General features: G+C 39.7%; 1 protein-coding gene across 6 annotated transcripts in view; it reads right to left on the bottom strand.

Annotated features, from left to right (window-relative positions):
• Positions 1–703: 703 nt before the first annotated feature.
• LOC136848111 (uncharacterized) overlaps positions 704–17,974 on the bottom strand; it is a 63,082-nt gene continuing 45,811 nt past the window's right edge. For 2 of the 6 annotated variants that reach the window (XM_067120330.1, XM_067120331.1), the window contains exon 9: positions 704–1,488. In XM_067120330.1, the coding sequence (XP_066976431.1) occupies positions 1,386–1,488 (103 nt within the window). In that variant the 3' untranslated portion in view covers positions 704–1,385. Of the gene's footprint in view, positions 1,489–6,421; positions 6,483–17,974 lie in introns of those variants that run through there. The other 4 variants (XM_067120333.1, XM_067120335.1, XM_067120332.1 and 1 more) reach the window with 2 other exon arrangements.

Here is a 17,974-nt window from a genome sequence, read left to right as displayed (position 1 = left end):
AGGGTGAGATTGTCACAATCACGGGACCCTGCCCTATAAAGATTCCCAATGTCAAAAGTCCCAACGAGAGAGGTGCCGATACAAGCCCATGCACTACTCATGGACTGTACACAAGGCAACACTAGTCGCATTCCATTCCATTAGAATGATGTTTACCATGGGAGGGAGAGAATGAAAAACAGGGTGGGTCACCGGGGTGATACGGGCCCCTCCCCAGAAATAGATTTTTCCTTTGCCAAAATCCTTTTTCTGGATCGGGGTCCCGTGTCAGCCGGTGAAATAATAACAGAGAAATAAACATCATTCTTATGCTATTAAAGACTTAAATAGACGTGAAAACTAGAATTCTACCCTGAACATTAGTAAGGTCCTCTAAATTCATGTAATGAAAATAATGTAAGTGGTCACCGTCTAAGATCATGAGCTTTAGAATTGAACCTGAATAGGCTTGTATTAAGAAAATACTTTCTGCCTAATAGCAGACACAATGACAGTATAATTTTAAAATAAATAAGCAATTAAATAAAGTAGTGTTTTGACTACCTCACAACAAATAGCAATATATTTTCAACTGTGCATGCTGTGTGGTGATTCCACTTATCTAGAAAGTATCTGATGGCTGAGGACACAATGGCCTGAGTTTTCCTGCTATCAAATGGATGTAAAGACAAAATTAAACAGAAGGTAAAAGATACACTTGAAGTCTTCATTCAAACATTATAATAACAGCAATTTCTGTACATGAATTACCATGAATATTTACATTGTACTTTACCACATAAATCATTTGAACATTCTTGTAGTCAACACATCAATAAAGCAAACATGAAAATGACAATACTTCAACAAGCAGTTTTGAACATTTATTCATTCACTTTAAAAGTTATCCAAACAAATGTGAGTAGACTTCTTACATTCCTATGTACAAGTTTAGTGCAGCTTTCTGTTTGTTAACAATAACTACATAACCAAGATGACTACAATACACAACTGCTTACTTTATTTGTGAAGGTTTGGCTCTCTGATCATGAAAACTATTAGTATCTCATATTTAACTTGAAAACTATTTTAAAATACCCTGACTGCCCCACCATTCCACTGATTTTTCATGTTTTTCAGTATTTCCTGCTATCTAATAGATTGTAGTATTCATATTTTAATGTCAAAGATTCTGTCCTCTTGATATATCTTCCTGCATTTAACTCCATTCAATTCACTTTCACATCTATAAATAGGAAAACCTCCTTTTGGACTCTCCTGTATTTACATATATTTTTTGTACCAATCTTAAAGTCTATTAAAGTATTTTATTAACAGTATATACAAAACACTGTGTTAGACATGCATTTACTTCCAACTGTAAACTGAAATTACTCATTCTAGAGCTACATCTTATTAACAGTGTTGCAACTGCCTCGAGTGCGATGCTTAAAACTTGCATTTTGACTCAGTTGATAAGGAAATATACAGCATATGTAAAACATTGATCTGAAAGGTACAAAATGTCAATTTCAAAATTTCTTATGTCTTCTATATTTAAACAAAAAAATTAAAAGATTTATTACACAAGCTAACTCTGCCTTTTTGATCGGAAGACATGCTGTACTATGACTCACACCTGCAAATGACATTAACCTAACAGATGTTTTGCAGGCTTTGTTTACAAAAATGTATTTCACCATAAACATTAATACATATAACAACCACAGTTTTGTTTACTCAAAGGCCAAACCTCTACTTACCTAAAAGCATATTATCAATGATGATGAAAAGTAAGAACAAATGCTTATAAAACAGTAAGCACTACATTCCATATAGTAAAGGTATACGACAAGGAATGTGTAGAAGAAAATATATAAACCATAGAAAAGGGTAAATAAAAGTCAACATATTTTTTTCAAGACATAAACATCCAGACACCATCTATTAACATCTTGATGGCACATATGAAACCAAATTGAAAAATCACATATTTTTAAATTATACAAACCAGACCCTTTTGTGTATTTCTCTGGAAGAAAAATCAGTAACAAGGTTGTTACATGGTGGTATGTGGGTGAGTGGGTGAAGACCTCCCACTCCTCTGCCATCACCAAGCACTTACTTCTTTGGCATCAAGGAATCAGTGGGGTGGTTGTGGTGGGATTATAGTAAAAGGCTAGGGTTTGTATACCTAACAAAAATACAAATTACTTTAAAAACTTGTGATTTTTCATGAAAGAACAAAAACCATTGCCTTTTTTGTAGGAGACAGACTCATTTCCTAGGTGAGAGGATAGTCTCTTAACTCAGTGACAAGCTGATTCCACCTGGAAAAACCATACTCCTGGTCATTATTCTGAACAGAGAAGCACTGCCTTGTAACCCCCTACAAAATCTACAGCAGCAAAAGGATGCAAGACTGATAAGCCCTGAGCCAACGTGAGATGCACCTAGAAGACTTTGGAGAACCAAGTGCTGCCCTAAAGATATGGTAGCACAGGTCAGAAGGTAGCGAGTATCTGGGTCAATCATGTATTGATGGGTTCAGACAATATCTTTATCAATGTAATCCCACTCCTTGTTTTAAAGGAGAGCAAAGAGAGCTACACTTTATGAGCAAAAGCTCCAGGACTGGATGACTGATTGCAAAGTCTACATGCATCGTGGCCCATACAGCATGATGCTTGTTTGTCTAAGAGGACCTGTTAGCCAGCCACCACTGGTCATAGGGAGAATGGTTCAAGGACTGAGAGTGATATCCTTGGGGTAAAATGAGATTCAAGTATAGTGTAGTGCCACTAGTCATGTGGCCTTAAAACCTGCAAACAGACAAGTTCTTTGGGTGGGTAGGGATGGGTCAATGTATCTGACTTTGTGAGCTCTTGCCAATACTGGATAAATGTCTACCTCACAGGACAAACTGTAAATCTGCTTGACTACTTCATGAAACCAAAGAGAAAAGTTTTTTCTAGCCAGCACCATGTGTCTAACAGTACTATAAAGAGACTCAAACACTCATGCCTGAAAGGTCAGGTTCTCATTAGTCACAAAAGTATCTTATCCAGCTTCCCATTAATAAATTCTCAGAGGCAGGGGACCATGAGATTCTTGAGTCACTTGTCACAAACTGACAGTGTTCTGAGTCTGACACAAAATCATGAATGAGAACAAGGAATCCCAAGTTCTTCCAGGACCAGATAAGATACAAAAGGTCAACACAAGAAGTCTTGAGGGTGAGACCTTGATCCCCAGCCTGTCTCAAGGGTTCTTTGGTGCCTGAGGGGACTGCAGAATCCCATCCCACTTTGGGGGCTGAGGCTAATGATATGGGTAGGACTGTTCAAAACTCCTGTGAGCATAGACAAATACCAAGGAAGTGAGGTCCACACACTCCAGTCACAAGGCTAAGCTCAAGGCAAAGCAATAGGCTTCAGAGGTGGGACTGAGAGGAGTTTGTCTCAGTGAAGGTGGAAAAGTCTCCAATCGCTATGAAGTAGTTCTAAGCAAAGAGCAGCTGCATCTATGACATCAATCAGGGCAGATGATGATCTACTTCTTGGTACACAATAGTTGAGGCTACTTTGTGTGGCTAACAGAGAGGAGTGGGCCTAAGAGAATCTCTGGGCACCTCAACCAGAAGAGCTAGCAGATCAGGATACCATTCCGCATGGGGAAAACCAAGGATATACCAAGGGCTTTTAGAGACGTGGAGTGACAAACACTTCATTGATCACTAAGTGAATCAGACTGATGGCAGGAAAGGCAAAGATACTCAGATGTCCCAGGGGTTGCTTGGAAGGAGTTTTCCAAGGCAGCCCAGGGTCTGGAATGGAGAAGCTGAGCACCAAGAGCTTCCTGTAAATGTGAGACATACAGGTAGCTCACTAGAATTTGCCAGCTCAAAAACCCCTAAACCTAAAGAAAAGAAGTAGGAACCAATCTGGCCCAACTAACTTCTGGAGGTTGAGCTGTTCCACCAAAACATTCCTTCAAGCTAGAATGTACCTGACTAAGAGCTTGAACTACCCAGTTATACATCTGCTTTACCAACTGACAGAGGTGAAGGGAAACTGTAATGACCAAGTTGCTGACATAAGCCACTACAGCTGTGTTATCACCCATCAGCACCACAGAGTGACCCACAAAACAATCCCAGAACATGGCAAGACTAGTAGGCTGTTCGAATTTCCAAGAAATTAATCTGCAGATGAAGCTCATACTCAGTCCACCTGCCTGAGAAGGACAGACCACTCAGGGCATGTGTCCCACCCCTCCTGCGATGCATCCAAGAGTTGAATATCTCCAAATGCACAAGAATGGGGGGTTCCAGAGAACTCAACAAGGATGTTCCAGCCATCCAGCCACCATGCAATGTCTTCCCTTCCTTCCCAGCTTAAAGTACCAGCCAGGAGGGATGGGTGCTTGGGGGTGACCAATGCTTTGTCAGCTATCACTGAAACAAGTGCAAGTGGAGGTGCCAAGCAAAATGAGCTTCTCCATTGATAACAGGTGACTGAGGACTTCCTGCAAAAACCAAGATGGCTGCTCCCATTGCAACAGGAACTGAGCTGAAACCTCCCTGACCTGGCTGATGCTAAGTCTGATGCTCTCGCTGCTGCCTTATCTATCAGTATGCACAGGTACTTTGCCTGCTCCTTGGGCATGAGCTCTTGACTTCTCCTAGTTTATCACCCTCCCTTGATTACAACAAACACAAGGTCTCTATTTTAGGTAATTGTCCAGGTAACACAGCTAGCTTAAAACCTTGTAAATGGGGCCAAGCTGACACCAGGGCAAACTTTCACATGAACTCCTACCTGGGGGGCTATAACTAAACTGAACTGGTATATTGCAAAGGGGAGGCACTTCCTGGAGCACTTATGGACAGACAACTGGGAAAAGGCATCCTTCAACTCAACAGAAAGCATAAAGTCACCCTCTCTGATATAATCAATCATGGAACATGCTGTTTCCATCTTGAACAGAGTCTGCAGGACAAACCTGTTCACCAGAGATGAATGATCAGGCCTATCATAACCGATTGCAGAACAACGATTCAAGGTTGACTTGCAACTGCTCATAATTGTGGTCCATGTTCCTGTTGAATATTATATGATCAGCTGAAACCATATTAAAAGCTACTGATAAGTGCTCACTATCACCCATGTACACACTGGCAGTCTTGGATGCACCAGGAACACCCCAAGTGTATACACAGTCACTTCCACACAGTTCTCTACAGTACCCAGTGGTATCATAAAGCAGCCACCTTCCATGCATGAACCCTCTATTGAATACACATAATCCAGGGGTCATACATGTACTGAGCAAGAAGGTAGCACTAAATTCTCTCTCCACACCTCAGCAGGAAGTAAATGGAGACACTCTCATTTATAAGCATGCTCAGAACATCCTATGTCAACTCTACCTATAGTAGACATTTCACCCTCAGATGTTGACAACCCACAAAGTAGTAAGAAGCTCACTTGAAGTTCAACGAACTTCTTGCAAACAGGCTTCAAAGACCAACTACTCTTCTTCCCATGGAAGGAAGAGTAGGCATAAAATTATGAGGAGGAATGGGAGGAAGAGCGTGACGACAAGGAGGAAGGAGATGTGTGCTTTTGTTTCTTCATCTTATTCCACCTAATCTCCTCAGCTACAATAAAGATGTGTCACGGTAGAAAGCTGCATCGCACCTCTACAGAAGTATGAACAGGGGAAAGTTTGGGATTGTTCCTATGTTTTAGTACCAATCAGGAAAAATAGCTGATTACATTGCCAACAAGAAAATGAAGCAACCAAATGCCTAATTATGCCCCTTCAAACCCTTTGTTATTCACTCTTCTCATTCAAACCCATGTTGAACACAAGAAAAAAATATATATACACCATGATGGTCCATCAAAATGGATCAGAGCATCTAAACAGCAGGTAGGTAAGGAAAAACTGCTTGATGGCAGAGAGGTGTGTGTGTGTGTGTGTGTGTGTGTGTGTGTGTGTGTGTGTGTGTGTGTGTGTGTGTGTGTGTGTGTGTGTGTGTGTAACTGATTCAAGCCTGCACTGAGGAAATCCCTACATGAAAAGCAATGGCTTACAAGCCCTTATGAACAAATAACACTAGGTTAGATTTCATCCTCCTTCACATTCATGGGCTGGTGGCTACTGTAGTGCCTGCATAAAACACACATAAAGTTCATCTGAAAATGCACATATTACTATTATTATTAAATAGCATAACCAGAACACTGAGGTATCATTCTCAACTCTCAGGGCAGGCAAGACTTTTGAGGTAAGAGCAAGGTCAATAACTATAATCTCTTTTGATTCAATCTTGTCAAAAAGAGAGAGGAAAGGAGAAGCATTTCAAATATAAGAGCTAATCTTCTAAACAAGAACAGGTAAGATCAACACAGGGCTCAAATAAATAAGATGAAAATATTTGCTTAAGTCCTTTTAATGTCTTGGAAGCTCACTTAGCAATATGAATTGAATCATCTCTGCAAGAAAATTTTGAATCTGTTAGAATACTCAAATATTTACAGTTGACAGGCTGGATTTCACTAACACCAAAAAGAGAATAAGAACACAAGCCTTTTACATATAGTCAGGGGTAAGTACAGAAAAGCTGAGTTGAAGCCAGCAAAAGCCACCAGAGATCAGCAGTCCAACATACAAACAAGGCATTGTTTTTGTACCTGCATTAATGAAACTGGAGCATTGTTTCCTTAGTGATAAACATGACCAGTGAAACAGATAAAATGCATGGCTACTGGGATAACAATGAGGGTACAGGAGAGAGTATGGATAAACAATGCAATATTATGGAATAAAGAGAAGAGACAGAGCAGAGTTGACCTCCTGCTACAGTAACTTGAGGATATGAAAATACATGTTATGACAAATACCTACAAAGTAACAGTACAGTATACATAAACAAGACTGTATTTATATAAAATTGCTTTCTCTAAAAAATTTGATCAAAATGAAAGCAAGTACTTAACTTTACAAAAAAGATTCCATTATTATATTTAAAATTCAATGAAATTAGCAATTTTGCCAAAAATAAAACAAAAGCTAGACACTAATTCTACAAAATTGGAACCAAGAGATAGCAGGGTAAAAATTATAACCTACAGCTGGAATGCTGAACATTACCTCAATTCTTATGTTAAAAGAGTTAACAATAAGAATTTTCCTCTTTTCTTTTACCTGAAGTACATAATAAGAAAAACAATTTTCTTGCTAATAATTTTCATAATGGAAACCTTCACATGTACTGAACTTGTATTAAGAACTAGTATCTCATTAGGAAAAAATGAGTAAAATGGATTATTTCCATTGGGGAAACTATGCACCTATTTTTACATCTAATATATGATTTCATTACAAATTACATAACAATCACACAACAACAAAACACTGTGCAAAAAGCTTGCTATATTTACATATAATCAACAGCACAAGCTTCTGAGATTAAAGCAAGGTAAAGTTCCCATGTCAGTGAAAACAGCTAAGCTACTGAGCTGCAAAGCTTAACCCTCTTTTGGGGCTATTCCAATTTGGATACTGTCAACTAATAACTTTATACTTGCACAAGCAAGTATTCAGCCAGGTTTTTTACACTTCCAGTTTTTCAATACTGTAATACCACTGGAAACTTGATGCTTCCCAAGAAATATATTTTCAAAATAAAATTAAATTTCATATATACTTACCAAGTAATTACATAGCTAATGTATCTACCTCGCGCAGCAACTTTTTTGAAGTCAAGGTAGCACTTCTTTTGTTGATTACATAGTTAACTATCTCCTACTACTAGGGAAAGAAGGAACAACAAGCAGTCATATTCAGTTTGTTTGTGCCCTCATGTCCATAGAGGGGAGGAGGGCAGGCTTTGGTTCTGTAATTACTTGGTAAGCATATATGAAACTTAATTTGATTATGAAAATATCATTTTTATATAATTAACTTTCCAAGTAATTACATAGCTGAATCCCACATTGAATGGAGGTGCAATACATGGACATAGTCTACTCCAAAACATTAAAGCATGATAATGACTTTGAAAGAGAAAAAAGACTGCCAGCATTGAATACAATGCTTGTTGTTTCCTTATGTGGTAAGAGAGCTACTGCAGGTGAATACTGCCTCTGGTTGATGTTCATTTTAACCTGTAGTGACGTGGCTGTTGAGCTGTGGGGCACCTTTACTTGAGTGGGAGCTTTGTAGTGGAGGATACATCTGATGGCTAGCAAAGCATATAATATGGTGCCATTGCCCTGGGGGGCAGTACAAGATTAAAAACAACACAATGCTGTCACCTACTCTGGAAACACTTGATAAAAACCACAACCTACCCACTAAGACTGGTGGATACTCCAGGTGCCTTGTACCTCCAGGCTCCCCAAAGCTTGAAATATAGTGCTTCCTATGATTTTTCACTTAATACCATACCATCCACCTACAACAGACCCAAGGTACTGTAATGGTTATATACTGTTTCTACTTCACTTGAGTGGTGAGAAGCAAAAATGGACTTGCACTTCCAGTGGGTAGACTGGATAATGGAGGTCAAAGACAAGTTAAGCCTAAAAGCCAAGGTAGTAGACGCCACTCTGATATCGTGCGCCCTCCCTTTAAAGTTTGGTAAAATACCTCCCTGGATCTGGGAATGTGCATTGTTAATTAAATCTCTTAGGAAGAACGACAAGGTGTTCTTTGAAAGAGGATGAGATGGGTTCTTTAATGAACATCAAAGATTACTAGATGGGCCCTTATTTTTCTGTCCTATTCACGTAGTATCTCAGTGCTCTGACCGGACACAGTATTCTCTCTTCTTCTCCCCCTTCAATAAGAAATTCCATTAAGTTCTTCACAGTGAATGAGCGAGTCCAGGGCTTGGATGGGCTCTCATTCTTGGCCAGAAAGACTAATGTGAAGGAGCAAATGGCATCCCGTTGAGAACAAACCCACTCTTTTGTCAACAGTATGCATTTCTCCGATACGCGTAGTGGTAGGGAAGGCAAAGAGGAAGAGAGTTTTACACATCAGATTCTGAAGAGAAGCAGAGTGAAGGGGGCTCAAAAGATGGGTCTGTCAGCCATTTCAGGACCACATCTACAGTAGATTCCACGAGACCAAAGTGTTGTCTCTTTCATGTTCCATCATATCAAACAACTTTACCAGGTCTTTAATGTCAGAGATCGATGAGAGATCCTGGTCTCTATGCTTGCAAATGGAGCCAAGCATTGCCCGATAGCCTTCAATGGTAGAAGAAGACAAATTCTTGATATTACTCAGAAAAAGAGAAATTCCTCAATTTGTGTCAAATTGGTCTCCAAAGATCAGAAGATGAGACATTGTGGTTGTGGCACCACCGCCAAAGGACTGACCACTTGGCATGATAGACAAGGCTATAAGACTTCCTTCTGCACTTTGCAATAGCCTCTGAAGTTTCCCTTGAAAAACCCTTCGCTCTGACAAGTTTACAAACAGACTGGAGCCTGTCAGAGCGAGAGTGGGCAACCCCTGGTGGTGTCTTATGAAGTGGGGTTGTCTGAGTAGCGATACATTTTGGGGAAAAAGTCTTGGGAAGTCCACCAACAGAGGCCAAAATGGGGCTATGAGGGTCAAGCTCACATTGTGGTGTCTTGAACTTGTTCAGTACTTCCCTGATCATGCTGATGGGTGGGAAGGCACAACAGTCCAGATTCAAACAACCCTGTGACATTGCATCCGTGGCCCATGTAAGAGGATCTGGGGCTGGTGAGCCAAACAGAGGAAGGCAATGGTTTCTGGAGGTGGTAAACAGGTCTACCACTGGCTAGCCCCACAACTTCCACAGGTCTAGACATACCAGGGGATCCAGGGTCCACTTGGTGGGAAGGACCTGCTTTGACAGCTCAGCTCGTTTGCCACCATATTCAACTTTTATTGGATAAAGCAAGAGACAAGCATAACTCGTTTTGGTTTGCTCACAACAGTAATTCTCTTGCAGCTTGACAGGGACGGAAGGAATGGGTAACGCCTTCTTCCAGATGTAAGCTAAGGCCGTGGTATCTTCCGCTTGCACCACAACAGTCTTGTTGCAGACTAGGTGTGTGAAATTCTGAAGGCCAAGCTGAACTGCCATCAGCTCTCTTACATTGATATGTAAGTCGTGTTGTTCTGGAGTCCATGTCCCCGAGACCTCTTGATTGTTTAGAAGGGATCCTCAACCTATGTCCGAGGCGTCGGAAAAGAAGACTGGGTTGGGGTTCAGAGGATGAAGGGACTTCCCTTTTGGCAGCCTTCCTTCTGATGGCCACCACTGCAGGTCAGAGTGTATCTCTGGGGTGTTTGGAAAACCTGACTGTCTGGCTGTGTCTTCTTGTTCCAGCTGGCATTCAGGTAAAACTGGAGTACTGTACTCTAATATCTGGCTGTCTTCTCACAATCTGCCCATTCTGACGAACATTTCCATGGAAAACAGAGTCCCCATTAGACTTATCCATTGTTGACCCGAACAAGACGATAGGATTAGAAAAATCCCATACTTGTTTGAAAGCAGCTAGATATCCTCTTGGGGAAGGAAAAACTGAAAAAGGCTGAGAGGTCAGTGTCATCCCCAGATACAGTATTTCTTGAGAAGGGCTCAACTGGGACTTCTGGATATTATAAGAAGGCTTAGCTCCTGGGTCAGAAGAAGAATCTTGCGTGTGTCCTCCATGCACATTTCCTTTGACGGGGATCGGAGAAGTCAACTGTGTTTCTACTTCCTTCATCTAAGTAAAGACTGACATTGATTCCCACTAAGTGGAGCTATTTCGATTGCAAACATCCCTCTGAGCTGGTGTCCTGAAGCTCTTCTGTGGCCCTTTTGTGTATGAGGGAGGAAACTTCCTCCCATAGGGCTGAATGTTTCTCAGAGCCTACTGAGTAAGCTGTGAATGTGATGGAGAGGTAACGGGGTGAGGGTGGGGGGGGGTTCTTCAAGAATGGAATGATGTAGCCCTCCTTTAAAACATTGATAATCCAGGGCTCTGATCCTCTTATCAGCCATCTCTTCCAAGACTCTAGTAAGCTGGCTCTTAACAGCTCATGACAGACTTCTGTCTCACTTCCTATGTGGTCTGGAAGTCTTCTTGATGGCTCCGGATGAAAAGCAGACATTGAGCAGGACCTGAATGGCGTCCGAGATCTCCCTCCACAAAAAGGCTGTTGCTGGAGGGGAGAGGTGGGTCTAGCTTGAAAAGGAGAAGAGCCCGTGAGTAGTATTCTTCCGTAAGTTCAGTGCTATCTCTTTCTTGACGCAAGATCTTGATGATCCTCAGTTTTCTTGGCCAGTGCACCCACAACCCAATCACAGAAAGTAAAGACTTCAAATACTTTGAATATGTCCTTAACCAGATGATTCAATTCGGCAGACGTAAATATGATTTTGGCCAAAGAGAACAACAGATCGACGAGACAAGCCAATAAGATCAGAGAAATACCCTTGGAAGGAGGCAGCGACTTCCAAAGAAGGAGCCTATCTGGTCAAATAGGACAAGTACCTCCTGTGTGCAAGATGAGGAAGACGAAAAAGTGAGATGCTTTACTCTGATCTCTTTTGGCAGAAAGTCAGTCTTCTATTCCTTAAAGACGTATTAGAGGAGGATGAAAGAACCATCAGGGGAAGCGTGTCCTGTCATCCAACTGGTTCCTTATTAGGAACGTCGAGGCCGACGAAGAGGGATTAGCTAGGGCGAAAACAGGGAAAAATTTGCCATCATACACTACAGCAGGGCAGCGTATGCCGAAGGAGAAGCAGGCTCTGGGTGAATCTCCTCTACCGAGGAAAAAAGGAGACAGGTGGTCATCTTGAAGAAGGAGCTTTCATAAGCAAATACATAACGTGGGCCAACAGTGCTTTTTATAAGAAATAGAACAATATATCATAATATAATTTAAAACATCAATAACAAGAAGAACAAATGTGATGGGCACCCATGAGTGGTCGCCGCTGGGCACTGGGTGCTTGGAAGCAGGTGCTGGGCACTTGGAAGTGGGCACCAGGTGCTCAGGAGCAGGCGCCGGGCTCTCAGGCAGGGGCGCTTGGCGCTTAGGGGTGGGAGGCACCGGGGGTTAGGGAGTGGGCGGGCACTGGGTTTTCTGGAGAGAAGGTCTCTAAACTGTTTTAGGGAGACACAGGTGGGTGCTGATGGACAGGGACAGGAACAGAAGGAACCAAGGAGAAACTATAAGATGGTCTGGGACTGCTCAGAGTCTGTTTATACTGATCAACAGACAGAGTGTCTGGATGCCAGCCATGGTCTTCAAAAGGGTGCTCAAGGGGCTGGGAAGAGTCCAGATAACATTTGTGGCGTTCCTCATGCCATAGTCATCTGAAGAGCTGGAGGACAATAGAGATATCTCCTTGGGCAAGCCTTTCCCGTTATAATAGGCAACTACCTGTGGCAAACCCCATCGGCCTCCTTAGGAACTGGTATGTCTTCTCCCAGGTTTGGGGGAGCAGGACAGGTACCTAGCCTAGGCGAACCAACGTGACGGAGAGTGATTCTTTCACTTGCACTCCTTGGACAAGCCTTTGCAGTGGCTGTCTGCCAACACCTGGGAGTGGACCACAGGTGTGGCTGAGGGGGCAACTACCTGTAAACAAACTCCATAGGCCTACCTTGGATTTTTGGTATGTCTCCTCTCAGGTTTTGGGGGAGCAGGACAGTGACCTCAGTCTAGGAGAACCAACAGGACGGGTAGCCACCTCCTCCACTTCACTGTCACTATCATTTTGCACTTCTCTGCAAACACTTTCTTTATTCTTGACTTGAGACTGGTGATGGCATTAGGATTGGAAGCATGGGAGCCAGGCAAGGGGAGAAGGTTGTCTAGCAGGAGGGCAAGCACAGTAGTAATAGGAGTAGAAGGGAGAGTAACAGACCTAACCTCTAAGCTAGCATTTGAGGAAGCTAGTCTCTAAACTATAAAAGCGTTTTTTAGCTTTAGAAGCCGCTTTACTCTTTCTATCTCTCTCTTTACATATTTATGAATATTACATTCTTGCCCCTACACAGTACTTAGCACAGATCGTATGAGGAAAATAGTAAGTTTTAGTAAGTCTTAATTTGCAGCCTAACTCGGCTCAGTGGCAAATACTAGAATTCTGACATAATTCTAATAATTCATTGAAAACTAGTAAAAACTGCAAAAAATTATCTGCCTAAGCATTGTCTAGCATAAGCACAACCACAACAAACAACTGTACTTCACCAAACAAGAATGAACTACAGGTAATCCAAAAATAGCTGCTCCAAAAGGTGTGATATGTTTACATAACGACTGGCAGAAACAAACTGAATATGGCTGCTGGTTGTTCCTTCTTTCCCCAGTAGTGGGAGGGGTCGCCTACGTAATAAACAAAAGAAGCACTACCGTGGAATTCAATGAAGTTGCCACGCAAGGTAGATACATAGCTATGTAATTAATTGGTAAGTTACTTTATGAAACACTTTTTTGGTCATCTCAATCTGACCAAACTGCATCTCAACGCTACAAGTAATTTCATTAAGGTTACCTTGTAATATACAGGATATAATCACCAGAAATGTGATATCTAAGAAACAATGCTATACTGTACCTAATATTACCAGGTGGCTAAAAGAAACAAACGGACTTCGCCAAAATTAAAAAGAATAACACCTATATGATTCTTACTTGAAATATAGCAAAAGGGGCTATATAGCCTGAGTATTCTAATTAATTCAAGCAATGATAGATTTGACTTTGATCATCAGTTTAATAAATCAGTAACCCACTCAAGTATAAATGAATATTAATTACATAACAAAACAACCAATCTTAAAACATTGCCTAACTCAAAGACTAGCAAAGTTGTTCTGTCATCCACCTATTTCCCCTGACTACACTGGGAAATCTTCTTCATCAAAATTCATTAAAAACTAGGTAGTACTATTAATATTATCGCAATATTATTGTTATTATTTTAAAAATTATTAGATAACTTAACCAGACAATTAACCAGGCAACCATGCTCAAATGTCTCATTGGGCTGGCCTGAAGGATTTGACTATAGCAATAAAATGATTTTGTATAAATTAATCTTAAAAATTTAATAAATAAAAAATGAGGATGATTCTGAAAATACATAATTTCCTTTACTGACAAAACTGACATCTGCTCCTGTTTGAAATTTCAAAACTGACATAAAATTTGTTTAACCGATAGTGCTGACCATTTTTTGCATTCTGGGATAGTCATGGGTTATCCATCGTATATCAGTGGGTCAATTGAGTGACCAGTTAAAAAATGAGATAAAAATTATTTTTATGTGGCACTCTTTTTGTTATGAAGGTCACAATCCACTGATCAGATAGATCTGCTTCTATTTGTATTATCAAATTTCTTATTCCACACAACAGCATGCAAATATATGTAGTCAACTGAAGCACATTTATCATAAGCACATATAACTTTGGTACATGTGATAATTCTTCAATTTTCCAAAATAGCATTTAAATTAAATCCAAATACAGTAACAGCAATGTCTCATCACCTAAAAAATATCTGCAAGTAATCGGTCATTCTTACTTATGCCCAACTTGGCATAACCAGACTTTCAATGTATATATTATTTAATATATTTTTATGGCCTTATGGTACATAAGAAATAAACCAAAGTAGGTTGAGGATACTAACCACGATAATAATTCAATCATGAGCTTTTTTCCAACATCTGCAGTATAACCCTAACGGCACTCTTTTTAGTGAAAAAAAAGGGTTTATGACCTTAAATGCACAAAAGAGATCAAAAGCACAAGGACAAACTATGCTGATGACGTGAACATCAACTGTTCTGGAGTGCAAACAAACTACAGTTACACGAATGTCTGCTCAGCCATGAGAGCTAAGTTTTGCATCCAAGGTGACTGGCTTAATGCAAATGCTGTGTAATAACTGGCTAAATGTAATAACTGGCTAAATACTGTCCAGTGGGTTGGGGAGAAATATTACCAACGTTGAATTTGGTATTGGGGTTCAAGGTAAATGGTCACAGTGCTTCTGTATCAGTCTCACATTGTTAGTTCCACTGAATATTGTCTGTGTGTTCATCTAAAATGTTATTACTAATAATGAACTAAATTACTACAGTATTATACTTAAAGTGTTATTCTGAGTTTAGTTTAGAATATGAAGTAAAAATATATTTAGTCTATAACTTCTATGTAATTAGGTGACATGACTGTCGTGCTTGCTTCCGCTCCTCTAACTCTATTGCAAGAACACTCTCCTTCTCAAACACAAGCTTTATAACCTAAGAGGTGAAAGCTCTTCCACAAACATCCAAGGACTGGAGATGAAAGGTCTTCCACAGACATCCAAGGATTGGTGATGAAGTCTTGGTGAATAATTCAATGGTTTTCAAATAGCTGAAATTTTAGCTATGTGAAAACCATTGAATTATTCATCAAGACTCTTCATCATGCTAATAAAATAAAATATGGGGAGAGAGAGCCTTGTATTCTTCATACCCAACTAGTTTTTAAAACGATGGAAGAAAGATCCAGAGGCAGCAAAAATCCAGTAAACCTAGTTCTGACAAACACATTTAGGTGCAGAAAATCTACTCTATTCCTGGGCACCAAACATTTGAAACTCAAATATTCAACCATTGCATACAAAATTCCTACCATATAGGTCTATTTCCCTCAACCTAGATTTCAAAACTTATCATTCTGCAACAAGTTTTATTTGAAGAATTGTTTCATGGCATTCTCTTTTCTGCCTCTATTCATCCTGAAACATTAGTAACCATATAACTGTAATCTTTGCAAAGTCTGCAAGTCTCTATTTAGTCTGCTTGGCTTTGCCTCTCTATTAACATAAATTTGCACTTTCATTCAGGTTTCTGACAGATTACAGTATATACTTTATCTATTATAAAATAGTTAAACTAAACAATTGTGTCAATTTTTAAACTGTCCTTGGCTGCCCCCCAAAAAGGATTTGTTCTTAAATGAAACTGTAAATTGGAGCAGAGTAATGATCAAGAGGTTTGACAGCTAAAGGAGAAGAGAGACCTGAGGGAGTGTAATACAGAGTACATTAAATTCAATATCTCTGCAAGATTACCCATTTTTTATTTAATTTTATCTAAAATATTGCACCACTTAAAATACAAACGTTGTAACTTACCAACATCACAATTTGCTTAACTATAAAACATCCATTTCATCTCCATTTACAAGATCAAACTCTACAGTCATCAGGTTCTTAGTTTAAACACCTGTAACTTCCAAAACATCATGCCCTTACTCTTAGCAAATGTAAACGGTAAATAAAATTCAATAAATAGAAGCCAAGAATGAGAACTAATCCTTTCATCTGAATTTGCAACTAGAGCAGATAATTGTAAGAAATCTCCAGTACATGAGGAATTGTTTGATATAGGCAATTCTACCTGTAAGGAAAGGGCATTTAGCTCAGCCCTGTAAAAATTTCAATTACTTCAGCAACTTAATACGTCTTCTACATCATTCATTATACTTTCATTTGAACTGATGTTTTTTCCCCTCTTACTGCAGTAAAAATCATTTCTGCTAAAAAACACTGTAAATTGAGCACCAAAGAGTTAGTGGCAAAATAAGCTATATGCTCAAAGCAAGCCAATTACTCTCTTAAATTCCAAACTAGACAGGAACCACTAATCTTTTACAGCTTTCATTTTTCCTTCTAGTTAAATTAGTATCTATATGTACATTAGGCTTGCTGAATTCCTGCTACCCAAAATCTAAAAGTAATAGAATAAGATAAAACTGGTCATGTTAAGTCAATTTATTTCTTTGGCAATCTATATCTGTGGCGTCCGGACAATTCGGCACTGGAAAATTCGGTACCGGACAATTCGGTGCCGGACAATTTGGTGCTGGACAATTTGGTGCTGGACAATTTGGTGCTGGACAATTTGGTGCTGGACAATTTGGTGCTGGACAATTTGGTGCTGGACAATTTGGTACTAGGACAGTTTGGTAACATAATCCAGTAACGGAAGGCTTTTAACTAAACTACTCATTTGAATAGAGAATACAGAATTTAGGCCAAAGGCCAAGTGCTGGGCTCTGTCATGTCATTCATTGCTGAAAGGGAAATTGATAGTAAGAAGGTTTTCAAAGTGTAACAGGAAGACCTCGCAGTTGCACTAGAAAACAATTTTTAGAGGGTGGAAAGTCAGATGGAAGAAAATGAATATGAACGGAGGTACAGTAAAAGAAACGAAAGACGTTGCAGCTAGGGGCCAAAGGGACCCAGCAAAGACCTTTAAGTAATGAGATATTAAACAATTATTCTAAGTCAAGTGGTGGTCACCCATTCATTTCTGTATTTTCGGCCTATTTCAAAGTGTAGCATTGTTACTGTGGTCAATTATTTATTTTTTTTATTGAATTTTAGTACCAGTATCAGCCCATGAGGTATGGAATGGCCACTTGCAAGTTTGTAAATTTGGACAGGGAAGAAAGAAATTGGTCCATAATAAAAACTACATTTACCTTAAACATAAAAGAAAATGCTGATGGTTCAATAGTAAACTGGCATTGTGAAAATCGCTCATGCAAAGCTTGACTTCATACAGATGAACATTTGGAAATACTGCTAGTTTTACATTTTTTATTTTAGTATTGTGTTCAATAAAAAATGCAAAAATTCATTTCTTAATTTATTTTACTAAACATGAATTTTAATAACAGCTTAAATTTTATATGCATTATAAATTCTCCTCTTTTTACTGCTGATAATTAAACAACATATATACACTGTTTATCTTTTTAATAATATCAGTGGTACCAAATTGCCCAGTACTGAATTGTCTGGTATCAAACTGTCCTAGTACCAAATTACCCAGCACTGAATCGTCCGGTACCGGATTGTCCCAGCACCACATCTGTGCGACATGGGCCTATTTTGTTGGTAGGTACTAGTTATTTTCAAGGTACAG

This window comes from Macrobrachium rosenbergii, chromosome 18 (genome assembly GCF_040412425.1).
Source record: "Macrobrachium rosenbergii isolate ZJJX-2024 chromosome 18, ASM4041242v1, whole genome shotgun sequence".
In the NCBI taxonomy this organism is placed as follows: Eukaryota; Metazoa; Arthropoda; class Malacostraca; order Decapoda; family Palaemonidae; genus Macrobrachium; species Macrobrachium rosenbergii.
This window is presented reverse-complemented; position numbering and strand designations above follow the sequence as displayed.